The sequence below is a fragment of the Xiphophorus maculatus genome, chromosome 16 (genome assembly GCF_002775205.1).
Source record: "Xiphophorus maculatus strain JP 163 A chromosome 16, X_maculatus-5.0-male, whole genome shotgun sequence".
Taxonomy (NCBI): Eukaryota; Metazoa; Chordata; class Actinopteri; order Cyprinodontiformes; family Poeciliidae; genus Xiphophorus; species Xiphophorus maculatus.
In genome coordinates this window covers 18,426,404-18,447,834 of record NC_036458.1, presented here as the reverse complement: position 1 = coordinate 18,447,834, position 21,431 = coordinate 18,426,404, and the positions used below count along the sequence as shown (strand labels likewise).

The window sequence follows — 21,431 nt, the reverse complement described above, 5'->3', positions numbered from 1 at the left end:
GAAGGGATTTAAATAGGCCTTGACATTTGAATCCTGAACAAACTGTGGAGATAAAGGATGCACTTAAAAATGCTATACTTACCAGAAAGCAACATTCATGATAAGTATATACTGTTTTCCTATTAATACTTAATTTTAACAGTGTTTCCTTGGCAGCTGCATGTGCAGAAAAGCCTCGGTGTCTAACCGTAACGCAGGTGCAGCAACTTCAGGTTGAGGTTTCTCTTTCTCAGTCAGCACTGTGAGAATCACCTCCGGCTGTTTCTGGTCTGAGTGGGATTGCGGTGAAGACAAATCCGCCGTCCGCCCGACGAGACGGCACTTTCCGTCTTCAAAAGCACGTCGTCCCGTAGATGTCTTGCAGCAGCTACAGCTATGAATATTCAAAAGCCGCTTTGACGCCGCTCGCCGGATGATTTTCCGTTTCCCATTAAGCTAAGAAGAAAAAAAAAGTGCTACGTTTCAGCAGCTTCCAGAGCTTTCAGCTCAGCAAACCTCACCTCCTCTCCCTTCTGTTCATTTTCATTACAAAGCACTTTAGAAAATGTGTCATTATGCTGCTTCCCACCGCATGCATTAATGCGATCCGTGTTCTCACACATTTCTGCGTAGATGTAAATTAATTACTCCGAGCCACGCTACCTTTTTCTGCATACATCTGCTCATTTAAAGCCATTATTTATTTTCGTGAACGGCGGGTTTCTATCTTTGCCCTTCGCAGTTGTTCTACTGATGTGACACAAATATCTTGTTTTTCATTCATCACAGCTGAATTAACCCCCTGAAAACTACTCAGACGGGCCTCCTCTACATTCATTCAATACATAGATTGTTTCTTCCGTTGCAGTTTAACGCAATTGCTCTTATCTTAGTTGCCAGGCAGCAGCGACAACAATGCTGGGTTTAGTCAGAGCCTTTAAAAATTGAGACGCGCAGAACGCAGCTTGCCACGGTGACAATTGGAGCAGTTCATGTTTTCATCATCAGGCTTGTTGAGAAAGCGCCACATGTGGGCGTGATGGCGAGTTGCGACAGAAGCCTCGGTGAAACGGCGCAGCGTGGCCGCAGTTTGCTTTATCTCTGCTCTTATCGTATCGTTCTGGTTTGCAGTGGCGAAATGAAAATGGGTCGTTCGTACGCCTACGTGTTGACCAACATCTTCTTTTTTTTTTATTATTGTTTCTACACAGAGTCTTTGTGTCGGGTCTAGTTGCACTGATAAAGAGAATCAAGCTCTTCTTTTAAATTGCGAGTGAATATTTCAATTACTGTAACTAGAGAAGTTAATTGTCAGACGTTTTCAGAATGTTCAGACCGGAAAAGACAAGAGATGTATTTTATTTTACTAAAAGAAAGACGTAAAAACTTCAAACCAGGTCGTATGATTGAGTTTTTTCTGGTTTTGCTACTTTTTTTTTTTTTTTTGCACTGTGGTATTCCCATACATGTGTACCCACATCCTGAGCAGTGCACCATCTACAACTGTGCACCGGTTTTAAGCCTCACCTCATTTCTTGCTCGCGTTGGGAAGTAGTGCTCTCTAGGTTTTCTTGAACTTTGTCTGCTTTGAAACTTTTTCTCTGTCCAGACCTTCTGTAACGTCTGTTGCACTTTAGACGTAAAAACACAGAGAAACAGATAGATAAAATAAAAGCAAAAGTTTCAAGCTTAAAAAAAAAGAAAGCAGATGAACAAGTTCTTAAAACAATGACTCTCTTGTTGGTCTAAAACTAAACAATAATGTCTACAAGCAGATAGTTGACACATTTGTGTCAGTCGAGGACACAAATGTGACCTCGAGTGACATTTGGAGTGACAAAGGACTTCCTCCTTTCAACAAGGTTTACATAGGTGTGTGTTTAGAGGATTTTTTTTTTACTATTGTTTCTGATGCACATTTTGGAGGTCAGACACTGATGTTGGACAAGAATGTCTCTGCTCTAATTCATCTCTGAGATGTTCTATCAGGCCAGTCAAGCTCCTATAAACTAAACTTCCTGATCCATGTTCCTATATTCTTCTTGCTTAGGGGTATTGTCCAAACCGTAAGTTGGGAGGATATAAGTATCCAAAATGTCTTGCTGGGACAAAGCATTGGGAGCTTAAGACGCCCCACATATAAACCCTCCTGCACCAAAGCAGTCAGTCAATGCCAAGTCCAGACTTGTCCTTTGGATTGGCAGTCAGAAATAACTCTGAAGAAACTGGTCTAGAGTCCAGATTTGACGTGGTTTATAGAAGAACATTCAGTGTTTTGCAATGATGATGTGATGCGTGGATGCAGCCGCCTGGAAATCCAACAAACTGTTTTTGAGCTAATCTGAAAGAAGTCTAGAGCATCTAACTCTAGGTGCAGACTTAATATGCACCTATTAACTCTGAACAAAATGTATCTAGTTTGGTGAAAAGGTGTGGAAAAATGTGTCTTATTTTTGGTTTAACAAGCTCTAGTGACCTCTGTGTTAGTCAGAGAGACTCAAAACCTGGTTTAAATGAAAGCCAAGAGTGTCCCCTTTAAGATGATACCAAACATTATATTATAGACCTTTGACAAATGCCTGTACCATGAGCCTAAATCAGACATACACCAGTCTCAAAAAACAGCATTTGTCCAAAGGGATTGTTTACTTCATGAGCTGATAACTATGACTCAGCCACCATTTTGGAAGGGCTAAATGTTAATACATGTCTCTATTAACTAGAGACATGTATCTTTTCAAAAATATCGATACACTTTGCCACCCTGAAATGGACAAAAATGTGACATTTTGTCCTCTAACTCATGGACTAAATGGGGTCTTTCCTCTTTGACCTGATCTGTTTCTCTCTCTTCACTTTTCATTTGGTCTGCTGTTCTTTTATTTTTTCTTTCTCGCTAGCTCCTTTTGTTTTAGCCTTAACACTTCAATGTATTTCTACGCCTTCCACTTTACAAAAGATGACTCCCCTCCGTCACACCCAGCACTCATTCTGACTCAGGCAGGTTCATACCCAGCATAGCGCCCCCTTTGTGAAAGAGTGAGGGTCTTAAAGAGGGGCTGATGTCTCCGGGGTGTGCAGCAGCAGAGTGACAGTGTGCAGCGACGTGAACTGAGGCTTAAGCAGGTACCCGGAGTGTCGCTTGGAGTTGCTAATCCAGTCAAATAGCTGTGTGTGTGTGGGTGTGCGTGCGTGCGTGTGTGTGTGTGTCTAAAAATCAAGAGGGACGTGACTGGGACAAAAGCGCATTATCTGCTGCGAGCTCCAGTAGACGGGGCTTGACTGAGACCATGAAATCGTCGACTTGGTATCTTCGATGACCTCTTGACCTCGTGGCCAGCCACTGCAAAATGATTGAATACTTTGTTGGTGACAATTCTGGGGGAAATCTGGCATTGGGTAAACAAAAAGCTAGCATGATACTAACATATGTTGACTTTTTTTAATACTACCTACTAATGCTGAGAGACATTTTCATTGCATGACTAAAAAATCTAAGAAAAAATGAGCTACTGCCCGTTGTACAGCAAGATTGGAGGTATTAACGCCAATATTTGTCAATATATTGGATTTATTATCCATTTATCTACCACTCAAGTTAAATCCTACGTGATAGAAATATAAGTCTAACGAAAGCAGCCCCAGAATTTGTTTTGGTTTATATAAAGTGACATCAATGTCAGCATTTCTTTTGCTCATATGCCACTTTTAAAGTTTGTAGGACCAGGTTCAATAGAAATAAACAGCAGGAACTACCAGCCCTGTAATTTCCTGTGTGTTCACAGACTTGTAGTTTTCAGAAGTTCGGCTGCCTCAGCTCAGCGTTTTGGACGCGTCGCATTTGCACTTCGAGTGATTTCTGACCCGTTCTAGCAGCTGCTCTCGGAACCACTTCCCAAAAATACGCCGCATTTTATTTTATCATTGTGCAAAGATATAAAAGGCTGCAAAACGATAGCAGACATTAACTGTGCTGAGACGGTAATCAGGCAGAGCTTTGGCTGTAAAAAACAGCGGTAACTGTGCCCACCAATCACTCTGTTTGTGCTTAACCGATGAAGGGAAGATCCATTTGGAGCCATCTCGCTCTCCTCAGGTGCATCAGTCGGCATGCAGCAGCGTTAATGCCCACTGTGCTTTTTCCTCTCCGTTTCATGTCTTTATCCTTCCAGCACTTAAAAGTTCAGCTGCCTTCCACCAGCAGAGACGGGGCTTGGATCGAGCACAGGTGAGCAGAGCAGTCACCTGAGTTGAAACTGGTTCATTTTTCTGTTTTTTTTTTTTGCCTTTAAGAGGCTTAGCAACAAGCGGCGTCATTCCAGTGACTCTGGGTCATAGAGAAATTCCGAAGGGGGGGGAAGAAACCCCTAAATGAGCTGAAATATAACCGTCTGCTCAGAGTATGAATAATGTTACAGGAGCATGAGGTTTGACGCACATTCATTCACTAAATCTGTGGTTGCGCCTCGATTACGTTATCTGAATTGAATAGAGATGCAAGTAAGAATGTACATAAATTGCATTTCGGTTAGCAGTGTTTGAAACATTTAATCTAGCTCTCAGCTTTGCAAAAAGTGGACAGCAGAAATAAATTGAAAATAATACCGAACTCTTAAGGGCACTACTTTGCCAAAACTATTGAGGACACACGACCCTCAGTGACATCCGACTCATAAAACATGGAGTTTAATATAGAGCTGCTTCACCTTAATGGTGGCGTTTCTCAATTCCAGTCCTCCTGTCCTGCATATTTGAAATATATCTCAGTTTCAGAACACCTGATCCAAACGACTCCATGACCTCCTCCTCGTTAAATCATCCACATATTGGAGTCTGGTGGTGGCAGAAAGGGGAAACACCTGAAACACTGCGGTGCTCAGTGCGGCCCCCCGAGGACCGGGATTGAGAAACGCTGGTCTACGGAGAAATAACACGTTCCTTTGACCTCACAGTTCCACAGCAGAAACCTCAACCCACTTTTTACAAGTCCGGTATCATGGGCCCCGTGTGTTTTCACAGCATTTAGGCAAAGTGGCAGAACTATTTGAACAATAATAGCTGGAATTTGTAGACCAGAAACAAAGTTCATTGGCAATTGACCCTACAGTCACTTGATCAGTTCCTCATTCTGACTTGGATTCATTAATCTGGACAGGTTTGCCAGTATCATTGGCCTTTATGTCATTATTTCTAAACTAGAAATTCTCAATGTTCTAGTCTTAATGTGATTAGATAATTGTAATATTTGTGTTGCAGTCTGCGCACGGTCGCAAGCAGAGGATCAGGAGTGAGTCAGGGAGTCCCGAGGCAATCAGGATGCGGATCCTGGATGGTAAGTGACACACTGCTTCACGGCGGAGCCACTCGAGTTCAGGCTGGTACGGCAAATACTGTTCAGCATTTAAGGCCCCATTCTCATTCTTAAAAAACAAAACAAAACGACCTTGTTTGCTTTGTTCGTTCTCTAGAGAAGCTTCCATCCAAACACGCTCAGCACAGAAACGTTCGCCTTGCTGACGACTCGAACAACAGGATGGCCCACAGAGCGGGGCCTGTAGAACCGGTCCACAGAAACATCCTGCCTGTGGACGCGTGTTTCAAACAGGCCGTCACGCGTGAGTCACGCTAGCATTTTCTGTTTGTCTCATAAAGCACAGCATCGACATTAATTATATTATGAGAAAACTGTCCACCCAAATACCGAAAAAATATCGAGAAACTATTCACTTATGTACCGCACAGGTTTAATACATTTTTCATTTGGCTATTTAAAAGCTGCTAAACAGAGCAGGTGAAAAATATGTTAAGTTATATGTAAACAAGGGCAAAAGAGGCTAACAAACTCCTTGACATTAGCCAACAGAGGGAGCTTTGAAAAGTTTTCTGCCTTTCTTTGGCCACGTTTCATTTCTGGGAGATGTCCCATGCTATCCAGCTGAATAGCAACTGAAGATGATGAAATCTCAGAGTAACATTTTAATTTACCCCAGAAATCCAGGGAGTAAATGCATTTAATGTTATCGATACAAAAGCTTAGAGAAACTAAAACAATAATGCGAGTCACGATCATCTCATATTTACATTCTACGTCCAGGAAGTTGATCTAACGCTTTTCTTCAAAGCTTCCAATAACCTTTACGTGAATCCAGGATCCATTTGTCTCCCAAACTCGGCCCACTTAAAAACCGCTAAACCGCTGCAACACCTGTGCATCTGCAAAACACTTCCCCCGGTCACGCCAGGAACAAAACTTTGGTAAAACGCTTCTGTCCCAATCAACAAGTTCTCACTGAGCAACTGATTTTTAAATTATAGCTAGCTGCAATATGAGCGTAGATAAGCCAACTCTAATTTGGCGGATGACAGTCAATTTCATCAGAACTCTGTTCTTGTGTTCCGAGTTGCGAAATTAGTTGGATTAGCCAAATGCTATCCTCAGCCACCAGGCTAACAAATCTTTGCTAGTAATTTATTTCTCTGTGGTCTCTGCAGTTTTTGCTCTCAAAAACACTGTGGCATGATTTTCACAAAAAAGGGGGGGTGGGGGGGTGAAATAATGTGTGTATCAAATATTGAATGTGATCGTAAAAGATAGCTAGAAAAATGTGCGTTTCCTGTGCAAACGCGGTGTGAACGCTGCAGGCTGAGCGGTTTTTAGTGACAACTGCAGAAGCGTTTGCCGTCGACTGCAGAAGTCTTGAAGAAATGTAGCAAGAAAAAGCAGAAAAAAAGCAAAGCGGGTTGAAAATGAGTGAAAACTTTAAACCCTGGCTAAGGAGGATCAGCTGCTATCGTTAGCATACACGTTGTTTTGTTTTTACATGGCAGCCATATTGGATTTAAGGTTGTCGAGACCTTTCCCACCAGGAATTTCAACTTCTAAAGACTGCTCTGTTCATTTTTCCTACCATCTACCTCTGTTTCCTCATCTTTTGTAAATAAATGAGGAGGTGTGTTTCTATATTGAAGCTGTGATAACAACACACCCACATGGGCAGCATGTTGCTCCAGGTCTGAGAGACGCCTCGGCTTTACCCAACGCAGAGACATCGTTAATCATTTATGCGCTCTCGTCTTTGCTTGAGAGAAACAAGTTGGAGAATCCCTCCTCACTCCCATCGCTGCTGTCACCTTTAAGCAGCCGCTGCGTCTGTGAATACAGGAATTAATCTTTAAGTAATCGCGCGGCACTCAACCGGCACTCTTAATTAATGAATTAAGACCTCTCTCACACACAGCTATCGAGCTCAAGCCTCTAGGTTTCAAACAGCAACTGAGTCAAAATCGAGAGGAAGTATGAAAAATACAGCCCGATAAAATTCTGCTTATGTATTTGGAGGTATATTTCATATTAATTTTAACGGGGCTGAGAAATTTATGTCCTATTACCAAACAAAACTGATGCAAAGACATTTTAAAACTTTTTTTAAGGCTGGAAAACAAAAATCCATTTCTGGCGAGACATAAATTGGGACGGTGCTTAATTTGTTTTCACTTTAAGTGGCTAAAAATCCACATACAGAGATGTCATAAAGCAGGACATTGCTATTGTGAAAGTGCGTTCTGTTTAGTTTGGTGTTCTCCTGACTGCTCAAGTGGAACATTCAAAACAACTTTCCAATACGCCCAATCGAGCACGTTCACCCTGAACGAAAGACTCTAAAAGAAACACCTGAAATCCTAAAATGTAATCACTGGACAAACAGGAGGCTCTTCAGTCAAACAGAGACGTGCTAAACATGAGCTTTCAACTAAGGAATACAGAATAATGTTGTCTGCTGCGTGTCTTCCCCTTTTCTCAACCCTCTTTCCTGTCAAATTACTGTTCAATAAAGGCCAGCGGTGCCAAAGGAAATCTTTAGAAAAGAGATTAGAAATCGATGTGCAAGCATTTTTGCCTAACAAAACTGATTCTGATGTAAACAGTCCCCGTGTCAGCGATGCTCCGATACGGCAGGTTTCATTGATTCACCAGAGACACAGTGCAGAGCTTCAGCATAGTACATGTTGCTGCTGTCAGACACAACTGCACACACACACACACACGAACACGCACACTCACACACACTCATGAAGCACAGCGGTGGGTAACTCGGCACATTATTGGATCACAGGATAATAAATCAGCCCCACGTTGTGTTTTCATCATCGCCTGCTGATGGTGAATTATCGGCCAGGAGTGTGATCTCCATAGCAGTCTGCTCGTGTAATTAAATAACACACATCTATTAGTGGGGAAAAGCCGCCGCAGCAGTCCGGGGGAGCCTAGCAGGCGCTGAAATTCCCTGAATCCCGGGGAAGACTTGCTACGGGGCGCCCGAAGAGGGACAATTAGCCTGGATGTCCAGCGGGATGACTCAAGCTGTCCAAACTGTTCATGCTGACGCGGGACATTTTCTGTTGTTTTCACCGGTTGTTAATTGGCTGCCTGCAAAACATTATGTGAAGAAAATACAATGAGAAGCAGCGACAGAGAGGAGAACTCCTCCTAAATAAGCTCTAATGTGAAATGTTTATGCTGATAGGCGTGTGGATCACCCTCGAAAACAGGGCATGTGTTACCTAGGCAACCTTGTGAATTGCCGGCATCAGTTGGCAGTCAAAGAGGAAGTTGCTCTGTGTTTTCTCTTCTTTTTGTTTTGTTTCTCTCTCTCTCTTTCTCTGCAAACTTCAGAGCCGAACTGGGCTGTCAATAGATTTGGATGTGTGCAAAAGAAACCATTTGAATTAGCAGCATAATGTCAGTTTGGGGAAAAACATTTACCAGTAGCACAAACATTTATCCCTCTAATCATTCCTCTGAAACAAATAAATCATTACCACTTTCAACAAATATCTTTGTTTTAAAGTTTCTGGTAGTTTCCAAGTCGTAATCAATGACTTCCTGTTTCCAGGTGTGATGCTCTGTACATAATGTTGGTTTAGTTTGTGGTCAGTAGACTGAATCGGAAACTAAGCTAATTTTGCTGCCGCCGCCACGCAGTGTCAAACGCCTCGCTGTTAAAATGCAGCATGTCTTGTGTTTTGCCACGTCTCCACAACAACCGTGATAAATAATCTACTTCTGTTTTCTCCTCCTGTTAAAACCATATTTATGCGGAGTTTGCCAAACTCTACAGGGACTTTAACTGGAACTGTGTGCTTTAAAGAGACAAATTTTAGGCAGAAAACACTCCAGGTGTGTTTGGCTACTCCTGAGTCCTTTTAACTAAAGTGTTTCTCTTCCTAAGGCACTAGGAACCCTGTTAGACCGCACGGCATCACAAACTCTCTGAGATTTGGCTCAGTGTCCAAAACATTTAACCAAATCAAGACAGAAAACAGTTCCTCAGACACAAATTCAACTTAGGAGAAGATGCTAAAAGAGAGGAACCAGAACTCTGGTTGAATAATAGAGACGGTTACAAAGAGGAACGGTCAAACATTTCTCTCTGGATGCTCCGACTGTGAAATTTTAAAGAATAAGTTTTGAGCTATTGACAAAAAAGTTGTCCCTGAAGCATTACCTGCTGGAGAACCAACAGTTACAACACTACTGATTAATTTTTTCACCACTGAATAAATGTACTCAAAGTAAAACCTTTACTGCTTCGATCACTGGTGCGTAAAGTCTTAAAATAACTGTGACTTTTTTTCTTTTTTGTAAAAAAAAAAAGACTTTATGCACCAATGATCGAAGCAGGTGAGTTACATGAACTCCAAGATGGCCGGCACTTCCTGTTTCTTCTGCAGTTAAAATTAGCAGGATATAAATGACTCTCTCTCCACTCCTCTGCCTCTCCTAGAGAGGCGGTTTCCGAAGCCCTCGGGGGGGAACTCATCATGCGACGAGGACAGTAATGACCGCCTGTCTCCACGTCAGTCAGAAAGCCGGGAGCGTCCTCTGGGCATTCAACCTTCAGCAGAGAAACCGGCCGGCAGCGACCTCGCCTCTCCAACTGAGGTACGGTCACTCCTACAGGAGTGGGCATGTGGATTGGACGTAGACGATATCCTGACAGGTTTCACCGCACGGATCCGACCGTGGATACTCGGCTCAAATGCATTTAGTGTTATGCGTCCAGAACCCTTTTTTTTCTCTCTCTCTCTCTCTCAAAGTTTTAACCAGAACTTTCCGTCTGTAACCACCCATCAGGTTCCTCCGTCAGTTCTTCCTTTTCACCTCTCCTCCATTCGTCCAAACTCCTCTGTGCAGAGGACTTTTGGAGTCCCTCAAATTAAGGTAAGATGCATAAAAAAGCACGAAAAACTGAGCTTCATGAGTGTCTGAGTAAAACTTACTTGTCTTGTGTTTTTTAGTCCCAGCGCCTCTCCACCCAGAAACACAAGACAGAAAAAGCCAGCGCACCAAAGGTAGGTGTTGTCGCTTTGGTTTTGGAGGGAGAATCTTGTGACGCTGAATGAACGGGCTCCCCTCTAGATAAAGAAGCTGAAGTACCATCAGTACATTCCTCCTGACAAGAAGGGAGATGCCGGGCCTCTTCTCGATCTGGACTCCTCCCACGCCAAGATCCTCCAGCAGCAGCAGTTCTTCCTCCAGCTTCAGATCCTCAGTCAGCAGCAGCACAGCTACCACGCCCGGCTGCCCGCGTAAGCGTACAGTTCTTACGGATCCGTGAATCAGCCTTCTGTGGAGGTTTCATGTTTGACTTTCTGGATCACCGACAGGGATCGGGACCCGCCTCCTTCATCCTCTCCGTCCAACTTGACCTCCACTTCCTTCCCACCTGACTCCTCTCCTCGCATCCACATAGGTCCAAGTTCTGGGACAAAAGTCTCATCGCTCCGTCCGAATCTGGACGAAATGAAGGTTCGTTCATCCCCAGTTTTTTTTTTTTTTTTTGTTGCTTTTATGGCCGTGTCTTGTCTAGTGGTGTAGCAATCCAACTTATCTGAGTCCCAACTAGAAACCTAACAGATTTCCCTTCGCATGTGGAGCGTTATATCCTGATATATCTTTAAAAGAAAAAGGTTTCGATTTTGCTTTAGATTAAAGTAAGTAAATGTACAAATGAATGAGTGAATAAATAAAAAATTCATTCCCAATATTTTGCGTATTAAACTTTTTTTTTTTTTCCCAGGGGGAAATGATTGTAAAACAACTTTAATGATAGTTTCTATTATTTTTTTCAGAAACGCTAAAATTCAGATTTTCTGGCACACAACAGACTTCTAATAAAATATTAATATCAATAAATCATATTAATAATAGTTCCAACAGGGCTTGAGGTCAACAGATAGCTTATTTTTCATGGTAGAACAGACGATTATTTTCATTTTAAATAATTCAAAAAGTTTTTCATTTTACTCCATGCGCTGGCAGCAAATCAGCCCCTATGCATGATGCTGCCACCACCATGCTGGAACATTGGATTTATGATCCAGGTTTATCAATCCCTTAAAGAACAATTTGTCTACAGTCACTGTGTTTGTGCGCAGCCCAAATTTAGAGTAAAATGTGGCGATAAACATCATCTAGACATCTAAAGCAAACAGGAAATAAATGTTTTTGTACAGTTTTCATTGGTTTGAAAGCAGCAAAACAGCCCCACAGCCTGACGCTGCCACCACCGTGTCTGACAGTGTGGGACGTGTTTCTTTCCTGAGGTCACGCGTCGGCTTCCTTCAATCGATTTAGGTGGATTCTGCTTCTGTGAAGTGTGTGTGTAAACGTCTGACTGGTGCTTGGCACACACATTCATTGAAAACAACTTTAATATAAAAGCAGACATGAACAAGAGAGACACTTTATGGGAAAACTCAGGTAAGCTGGAGACCAGCAAGAAACACAAGTGAATCAGAAGAACCGCAGAAACGAAAGAAAGCAACAAAATAATTGTATTTAAGCAATCCAGGCTTATTGAGACTGAATGGAGGAAAAAACTGACCCTCATTTCGAGGTGAAACTTCATTAAAGTAAACAGAAACTGAAGCTTGGAACAAGTTTTTCCCCATAAAATATAGCCCCAGCGACAGTGACAGATTATTCTTCCTTGCTCTAATTCTTTTTCAGCTGTCACCTTTTCCCCTCTCCCTTCATCTATCTCGCTTTCTCCTCGCTTCCCTCCCTCATTCTCGATTTGTCCTTTACTCCGTCCGCCGCCAGGTCGCAGAACTGAAGTGTGAGTTGAAGCTGCGCAGGTTGCCCGTCTCTGGCACCAGGAAGGATCTCATCGAGAGGCTGAGGACGTACCAGGAACTCTGCAGTACCGCCTCTCCAACAGCAGGGGGACCCAGCGAGCCAGAGCCGGGAAGAGCACGACCGCGCTCCAAAACAGGTGAACCAGGGTTTATTCTTCACAGTTTACACCGCTGTTGAGCATAAATAAGACTAAATTAGCTCGAATCTTTCTGTATTGGCGCTGCAGGCGGCAGTTTCGGTGCCAGTGAGCCGTCGCCTCAGCGGCTCTTGAGGTGTGACGGGCCCGGCCTGCCGAACGGCGCGAATCCAGCAGAAATCGGCTTCAACTCTGACCCACTGGGAGAACTGGTCAGACATGAAACATTCACTGTTCAAATCATTTCACTTTCAAGATGAGCTGTGTCACAAACGTTGTGTGTGCTGATCAAGATTACTTCATTTCATGTCCATGTTTCCGCTGGATTCAGTTCGAAATGGCTTTAGACTTTCAAGTTCAAGTGTCGCGGAAAATGTTTCAAAACCAGATTCAGACTACATGTGTATTTTTAATGCTACGAGCGTGTCAGAAAACACTATTCAAGCAAGCCTATTTGAAGGATAAAGAAAGAAAAGAGTAATTCTCCCCTAAACTTAATAACTGCTTAGTGGTGGCAAAGGCTGCCATCAAGCGTTTCCAATAACCAGCAATGGATGTGGAAGAATTTTACTCCCCTCTTCTTTGCAAAATGGTTTCAGTTCAGCCATACTGGAAACCTTTGAAGGATGAACGACACGTTTAAGGTGAAACTTCCTAAAGTCTGACATTTTTAAGCCATTCTGATGTGAACTTGTTGGTGGATTTCGGATCACTGTGTTGGCATAATGGTCAACACTTCAGCTGACAGATATTCATGTTTCTGTCCATAACAATGGGGCGTTCCTGTCCATCAACGCTGCTATTTAACTCCCACCTCCATGTTTTGCTATTAGTATGATGTTCGGTCCTGAAATGCCTTGTCAGTCCACAGAACATTTCCCCAAATTTATTCGCTGGATCTCTATTTTCTTTTTGGTCAGTAGAAGTCTTGACCTTGGATCTCTCTCCATTTTACCAAGCTTTTATTTAATCATGAATTTTGATCTTAACTGAAGCAAACGAAGCCTGCAATGCTTTAAATATTCTTCTGGCATATTTTGTTGATGATCATTGAAGCAGCTTTTGAAGGCCGGTCACTCCTGGGCAGGTTCACCGCTGCTCCATGCGTTCTCCGTTTGTAGATAATCTCTCTTACTGTGGTGAACCGGAGATGTTACACATTTGTATCCCTTTCCAGACTAATGCTTGTCAGGGATTTTGTTTTTCTCATCTGATGATGATTTGGGGGATTTTTGAGAGATGTTAACCTCAAACAGCCCAGGCTCAGACAGCGACCAGGACTGGGTGTGGTGAGTGAAACAGCAAACTGACTGCGGTCAGTCACAGCTACGTCATTATTTAAGGAGCGGGGCAATTCACTTTTCTGTGTAAGTTGGTTCGAATGCTATTTTCTCCCTAAATACACAGTTTTGCATCTTTTTTTCCTCATCTAAAATTTATTGATGATCTGAAACTTTGAAGTGTGACAAGACAAAGAAGAAAACTGTAGGAAGAATTTGTAAGGAAGTAAATCCTTGCTGCAGCTCTTTCCACGTTTTTAATGCTTCTCCAACAATTTAATTGGGTTTCCCACTCAGATTTGGCATTGCATTAAGGCCGACGAAAGTGATTAATCATTATGGCAACTCTTAGTGTGTGGGATGCATTAGGCAGCATGTTAAACGTGCAAAATTATAATGGATAGACAGCACTGATATCAGTCAAAGTGATCCCCGGAAGGAACGGTGATGAACCGGAGAAGGCTCGTACGCCTTACGTGTCGTATATGAATAATTTACGGGAGTATCACCAGCGCTTCATTTCATTCTCTCTGCAGATGAGCTCTCCTGCCTCTGATCCCAGCCTTCGGCCGCTCACCACGGCTCTGGCGTCTGCTGCCGTCAAACAGGAGCGCCGACGCTCCGGCCCGGCGCCTTGTCGCTTCTCCTTAAAGTCTACCTCTCTGCAGGAACGCAGCTCGGTCTCTTCTGCGGCCCCCGCTATTACCGCGGCAACTCCTCCTGCGACTGTTGACAAAGACAGAATGCTGCAGGAGAAAGATAAGCAGATTGCGGAGCTCACCAGGATGCTGTTGCAGAATCACAGGTTGGTGGAGGAGCTGAGAATGCAGCTGGGAAACAGTAACCGAGACGCTCCGGAGGCGCACGTTCTCAAAAGAGTGAAGGAGGAACCTCCCGATAGGTCAACAAGTCCTTCTCTAGTCGTTCTCAGTGAAGAGGAGGTTATAGCCATCAAGAAGGAAACCGTGGAGGAAGAGATAGCATCCAAGATGCCGCTGCAGGCGTCTAGCCCAACTCAACAGCCTCACAGTCAGACGCATCCTCAGCTCCAGCAGAAGCAGGTTTGCCTGCAGGACTCTGCTCGACAGCTGGCTCAGCAACAGGCCATCAGTAGGCTGCTGCTGATGCAGCGTAACACTAAGAAGCCGCAGCACGCCGCTCAAAGCGTCAACGAGGCGCCGGAAGCCCACCGAAAACCCCGTCCGCAGAAGCAAAGGAGATCTCAGAAACGGCACCTACAGACGCAGTCTGAGCAGCGTCGCCCCCAGCTGGAGAAAATGAGGCCGGAGCGACAGGTTCTGCTGAGGAAACAAGAGAGCGTCGCCAAGAAGCACCAGCAGCAGAACAACAAACTGCAACCTGTCCAGACGCAGAACAGGATGCATCCGCAGCAGCAGCAGGTAGGAGTAGAGAAGAAGAACCTCACGTACTTCACGTTACGGACAATCGCAACACGGATTTTAGACAATCACCACCTCGGACTCTGTTTTTTTCCTTTAGATAGTTTGGCTTGATTACAAGGTTCTGCATTCTCCACACAAGTACAGAACATCAAAAGATGTATTCAGACTTTCCCTTCGTCCCGCAGGATCTTCTGAGCAACGGCTCCCGCCCAGCCGTGGTCGGTGACAGCAAGAGGAAGCCCATCCTGATTCCTTTGACCAATCACATTACTGGAGACCGAGGAAAGGCGTCAAATCCCGACTTACCTCAGGTGCGTCGAACGACCTCTGCAATCATTTGTTTACTAGATGACGTGTATCTACAGTCAAATTTCAGTGAAGACAGTTGATGCAACACCTCAAACTCTTTGACCTTTTTTTCATGGTTGGTTATGTTATAAACTCAGATTTTATGTGCGATACAAACACAAGGTGGCATCTGATTGTAGTGGAAGAAAAGTGGTTTTCAAATGGTGTTTGTATTCAGCACCCAGAGTTCATATTTGGTCGAACCAGCCGTCCTTTGGGAATTGTCCCACACGGGTTTTAACATTTTAAGACTCTTTGTGGTCTTACCAGAAATTCTTGGTCACATCTGGCCAGAACACCTTCGTTTGTTTGTTGCGTCCCCAACACGGCTTGTGGCATGAATACAAGATGCAAAATATTACCGGCTTTTGCAAAACTTGTGAGAATTTTCTATGTGTTTTTGTTGTTGTTGTTGGAAAAAACATCACCATTAAAACACCCAAGTTTAACCAGCAAGCACAGCATCTTAACGATTTCCTCGAAGATCCGTCTGGAACCGAACCACAGAGTTCCTGAATCCATTCTCTTGTTGCCTGCGCAATAAAAGAAAATTCGAACAGCTTGTTAATGCGCCGCGGTGAAATAAGAGCGTAAGGAAACTGCCGTCGTCAGTCTGATTGCTGTGAAATTAATGGCCTATGCCGTTTGAAACAATAGCAGCAGTGCTTGAGAAGTGTCTGACACTGGCCTGATGCTGATTATTTTTACCCTGCTAATTACCCTAACAGCATCCTCCATTACTATGATTAATGGTGTTGAGAGATGAGGAACAAAGACTTCATCACATCTTGGTCCGCAGAGGCTCTACAAGCGTCCCCGGCTGGCTTAAAAACATCCGGATTTAATGTGAAGTGGCGCTTTACGCGGAACACGTCGACTGTTTTTCTCCTTCGTTGGTTTTTGACTGTCATAAAGTAGCAGAATTAGATTTGAATGTGCAGATTAGGACTTTTAAAGCCCACAAACGGTATTAGAACACCTGGTAAAGATATGTAGAAGGACATAAGTGAACTTATTTACTGCATTAGTGAAATGTCACACACTGAAAATTTAGGAAAAAAATAAGCATTTAATTTGAGAACATTTATTCACGGGGGTTCCATTTGGAAAACCCGGCGCTGCAGGTGGACAGGTTGAGCAACCAGCAAGTTAAAAAAAAAAATTAAAAGTTGGCCGAAAATGTGAAAATAAGACGAGGTAATTATGTGTTATTGGAAAACATTATCAACAATTTCTAAACACCAACAAAAAGAAATCGTCAAAAAGGCATACATTTAAAAAAAATACAATTAAAATTAGTATCAATTATTTGCAATTCAGTTGTTCCATCCTAATTAAAAGTGTCCAAAATCATTTTCTCCTTATCCACGATTTGTCACTTTTATTTGCTGAAGTGGTTGCCATGTGAACCGGTAAAGACAGGAAGTGGTGAATAAAAAGTCTTCTTGTGTTCACATACTGACCTTACCATGTTGCCATTGTGTTTCACCAAAGTGACTCTTTATCCCGTCACTGCTATGGGTTTATTAAAAAAAAAAATCTATAGTGATTAAATGAACAATTCTCAGCCTGGTGGGGGAGCAAGGAAAGCCTGGTGGCCCACCAGGCTTATAAAACACTGGGAGAAGCTCTGATTCACTGAAGGGGAGATAATTGTTTTGATTTTAACCACACCAACAGGTTAGTGTTTCTGTAAAACTGGAATCAGCTGATTAGTGCTTAAAATCTCCTGCTATGGAAGATCCTTCCTGCCCACAGCATCACTCATTCACAACGACTCTTCCAAGACACTTGAATGACACAATTTCATTTCTCTTTCAGAGAAATAAAGTCTGTTTGAATTAAATATGAACGTATTAAACACTTCTCCAACTGATTTACTAATCATCCTAATTATTTTTTGCTGCAATTTCTTTTCAATTCGCCGTTCTTCTTGATGTACGCTGAATGCTGCGATTTAAAATATGAGCCGACTTCTTCTAGTTTCCTGCTCGTTTATTTATATGTCAAACATTTTCCTACAAGCATTTAAAGGCAGCCAAATTAAGTAAAAAAAAAAAAAAACAAATTCTGTTTTATCTTCTTAATCTAACTCGCTTTCTTTAAAGTTCTTTAATGACACGCCGTCGTTAAAGAACAAGACTGAGGCGTGTCAGGAACGCGTGGAGCTGCAGGAAGCAGCGGCCCATCGTCCGTCAGCGCCACGCAGGCTGCAGAGTCCTCAAACATGGAAAAACTCCCCTTCACCTTTCTGTCAAACTGTAAGCAACCTGAACATTCATCTAGATTGTCACTGCAGATTTTACCTCTCTCTCTCTTTATATATATATATATATATACATATTTTTTATTTCCCTGATGTATTGTGACCTACAGGAGATGTTTCCAGGTCTGGATGTCTTGTTGAGTCCTCTGTCGTCAGATTCGGTCGACACGGCAGCCTCGCCGTCTCACGATAAAGTATGACAATGTTTTGAAGTCTAACTGTGTAGTTTTCTAAGTCACGCTTAGGTTTCACAGTCAGTTGTATGATTTTGATTTCATATAACTATTTTTAGTCATTCGATGGTAAAATCTGCTGTTCTCTCTCTGTCGTCAGCTGAGAGACGAGGATTTCATCGACCTCATCCTGCAGACTGGAGGTACAGTCCGTGGACCGTCTAGAATAAATAATGATCTTTTCTAGCTCTATAATAAAACTCAATAATTACCATTTAAAATTTAATGACTAATATAACAATTCCACAAAGTGGGGAAAAACTCCCCCGTATTACAATTGCAGCTTCAAGTTGCTGCATCTTAGAATCACTTGCATGAGTTTTGCGTCTCGTGCAAGACTGTTAATCCCTCATTTGGAAATGGAAAGAAGTACATAAAAGGCACAAATCCATGAAAACACATCGTTTCACCGAAGCTGAGAGGTCAGCCAAAGAAGAAGTTACGAAGGCCACCATGACTCTGGAGGAGCTGCAGAGCTCCACAGCTCAGGTTGGAGAATGAGTCTGCAACACGAGGATTAGTCCTGCTCTCTACGAATCTGGCCTTGGTGGAAACGTGTCAAAAATGAACGCCATAAGAAGTCATGTTGGCAGCAGAGCTTTAGTTTATCTAATATTGTCTGACAATCTCATAGGCAACACTTCACTTTTTCTTTGAAAACGTTGCACCGTTGTGCTGTTCACTTCTCATGAAACCCCATCAAACACATTGATGCACGTTGTTGTAAAGCTGTAAATCATAGAAAAAAGGTTAAGATATGTGAATAATTTTGTAAGTCATTGTAAGAAGGTTTTCCTTTTTGCCTTCAGAAACACCTGACACACTGAAAGACGCCAGAGACTTCTCGTTTTCTTCACCTCGCCCGTCACCGCTCCACCTCCTGTTGTCACCGCCCAACTCCCCCATCAGTGCTGCGCTACAACACGACTCTCCTCTGCAGCCCTGGACTCCAGCCAAAGGCTTGGATTATAAGCAACACTTCGATCTGTGTGGCGGCGGACGCCTGGAGGACTTTCTGGAAGGTATCCCTGGGAAGCCTCTCCATGGGGTGGAACCAGGTAGCCTCCTCACTTTGTTTGATGACCAAATTATGTGCACCACCTGCATCCTGGAACCAGCTGCCGTGGATTCCTCGGACAGGGAACGGAGCGCGGACCGTAAGGAATGGCTGGGCTTCCCCGTGGGAGGAGAGAGCGAATGGGAAACGTCCACACTGGTCCCCCGAACGCCCCCGAGTGTGTTCTCAGCAGACTTCCTGGACTGTTCCGACCTTCACATGGACTGGGACTCTTGAATGTAGCTGGAAACAGTCAAAAAAGCAACTCAAAGTTTAGTCTATGCCTGACTTTTCAGGATTTAAACCAAGCACAAAGTCTGTGTCATTTTTTATTCTGCCATATTCAGTCTTAAACCATTTTCACATTTATTTATTTTGTTGACTTGCTAATACGTCTCAGGCTGGTCCTACAGATGGAAACCTAGTAGATAGTTGGACACTGGAAAGGTTTATGTGCCTTTAGCACATATACCTTGTGCTCAAGGCTAGTGGCACTGCTAGTGCCAGTGGTGGGTACTGCTAGCTTAAAAGTTAGCTGCACTAACCCTAAACCACTAATCATAAACGTTAGCTGCGCTCACACTAAAGCAACATAGTGTCTGGCAGAAGCTAAAGCTAAAGCATTAAAGCCAGTAATTGCTTGCACTGTGTCAGGTTGCGCTTCAAGAAGTGATTTTCTGAAACAGACCAGTCACTCGTGGTTTCAGTGTTGAGCATTGCTAACTCTGTTAGCAGATTGTGGCCAATTGCCCACAGCAGGGCTTTGGTCAGAAAGCACACCTGACATCAATGGATTTTTAATGCATTCTGGGTAGAGTTATGGTTATGGTGCGTTCACACCAAACACATTTTGTGCGTCTAGTTTATATTCAAAGTCTAAGTGGAGGTGTGTCGAGGGCCCGGCGATTTGAAACGTTTGAAGAATTTGAGCATCCAACACGTCCGACAACAGAAAACAACGGCTCGAGCGTCCACCCCGACACGCCCCAACATAGACTGTGAATGTAAACCTGACGCACAGAACTCTAGGTGTAGAGTGAAATGTTAAGCGTCTGCATTCAGAGTCCACACGCGTTGAACCTGAAGCGTTGGACGCGTTTGGTGTGAACGCGCCGTTTGCTGCACCGCGTTAACGGTGGAGAACATTAGGAGAGGAAATGGAAGGCCTGCGTAAGCGGTCTTTGCGGACTTCAGAGTAAGAGCGTGACTATAGACGTCTTCTTGAAAAGAAATCTAAACAGACAATAACCAAAAGCTCAACACAGACGTCAAATTTTATTCCAGCAAAGATTCACAAAACAGCCAAGTAAATTAGCACCTTGGAATTTATTTGGAAAAATTTAATTTAGGAGAAGCTAATAACATTGGAGCCTTGCAGCAGAACTTTGCTTAATATGCACATTGTAAATGTGCAGCTGAATGACAATAAAGTCTATAATTGCACAAGACGTTTAGCAATAACGCAAAAGTGCCGAGTGAAAAATGTTGGCCTGCTGTAGGCGGATTAGCAGAAGTGTGCCCACCCACTCGCTCTGATTTTTAGTCAGGCATCGACTTGAATCCACAGCCTGTTGCGTCACACAGACAAATGAGTTTCAAACGCAGACTCCTTTTCTGTTTACACTTAAGAGTACGAACAATTAGCGCGTAAGGGGAGCCAAGAAATATCTTTGTAGTTTTTGCACATTCCCAACAAATTAAGGCTGCAGGATTGATCTAACCCTAATTTTACAGATCTCTTCTAAACATTTGAGATATTTGTTGTGCAAGACATTCATACCAACCTTTTGTTAAAGGCTCAAAAGCGATATTAAACAGATTTTATTTCTTTTTTTTTTAAAAAAGGGGGGGGGAAGCAAAGTATGAAGCCTACAGGTTTATTTGTCTTGATATTGCATGTCCAAAGCATTGTATTATTAACACAATATTTCTTAGACTATTTTTTAAAGCATTCTTTTACACTGTGATGAAATTTGTGACGTAGCTTGAATGTAACCACGTGGAAATCTCACTACTCCGTCTTCCGGGAGCAGCACATGCACACTGAAGCCTAAGTGTGTGTGTGACATTTACACACACACACACTGTAAATTACTGTGTTTATTGTTGTTGTGAAAAAGGCACCACGGCAATGGCAAATTAGATTGATCGTGACGTCAATAAATTCCTACTGAATGAATAAATGAATAATCAGGAGTATCTTTAATCAACAGACTGGAATCGGTGCAAAATAATAACTTCTGCGTCAAAGTTCCTTTGAGTTCATTTGCTGTAAAAAAAAAAAATGCATCAAAAGGAAATTACAATTTACTTGCAGTTCATTTTTGTGTGTTTAATTTTTAAAAAAATATCTCATATTTGATAAAAATCCATCCACCCAAACTGTTGTTTTAGCTTCACCTCTGGGTTGTATAAAGGGAAGATTTGTGACCCAGAGATGCGCAAGTTCATATACAGGCACCACACACAAAGTAATTAACCGACATACACACACACACACACACACACACACACACACGTAACCCTGGAAGCAGCGTTCTCATGTTGGATGCAGCTTAGAGGGAGTCTCGCTATTAAACAGCCTGGA

The 21,431-nt window shown here is 43.0% G+C and overlaps 1 protein-coding gene across 5 annotated transcripts in view; it reads left to right on the top strand.

Moving 5' to 3' along the window:
- LOC102233930 (MKL/myocardin-like protein 1) overlaps positions 1-21,060 on the top strand; it is a 33,950-nt gene extending 12,890 nt beyond the window's left edge. For 3 of the 5 annotated variants that reach the window (XM_023348632.1, XM_023348633.1, XM_023348630.1), the window contains 16 exons: positions 4,152-4,207; positions 5,236-5,311; positions 5,448-5,594; positions 9,765-9,922; positions 10,115-10,201; positions 10,279-10,332; positions 10,400-10,569; positions 10,648-10,789; positions 12,086-12,257; positions 12,348-12,469; positions 14,074-14,937; positions 15,126-15,251; positions 17,397-17,549; positions 17,665-17,748; positions 17,888-17,930; positions 18,597-21,059. In XM_023348632.1, coding sequence (XP_023204400.1) covers positions 4,152-4,207; positions 5,236-5,311; positions 5,448-5,594; positions 9,765-9,922; positions 10,115-10,201; positions 10,279-10,332; positions 10,400-10,569; positions 10,648-10,789; positions 12,086-12,257; positions 12,348-12,469; positions 14,074-14,937; positions 15,126-15,251; positions 17,397-17,549; positions 17,665-17,748; positions 17,888-17,930; positions 18,597-19,081 — 2,939 coding nt within the window. In that variant the 3' untranslated portion in view covers positions 19,082-21,059. Of the gene's footprint in view, positions 1-4,151; positions 4,208-5,235; positions 5,312-5,447; positions 5,595-9,764; positions 9,923-10,114; positions 10,202-10,278; positions 10,333-10,399; positions 10,570-10,647; positions 10,790-12,085; positions 12,258-12,347; positions 12,470-14,073; positions 14,938-15,125; positions 15,252-17,396; positions 17,550-17,664; positions 17,749-17,887; positions 17,931-18,596 lie in introns of all 5 variants that reach the window. The other 2 variants (XM_023348629.1, XM_023348631.1) reach the window with 2 other exon arrangements.
- The last annotated feature ends 371 nt before the right edge of the window (positions 21,061-21,431 follow it).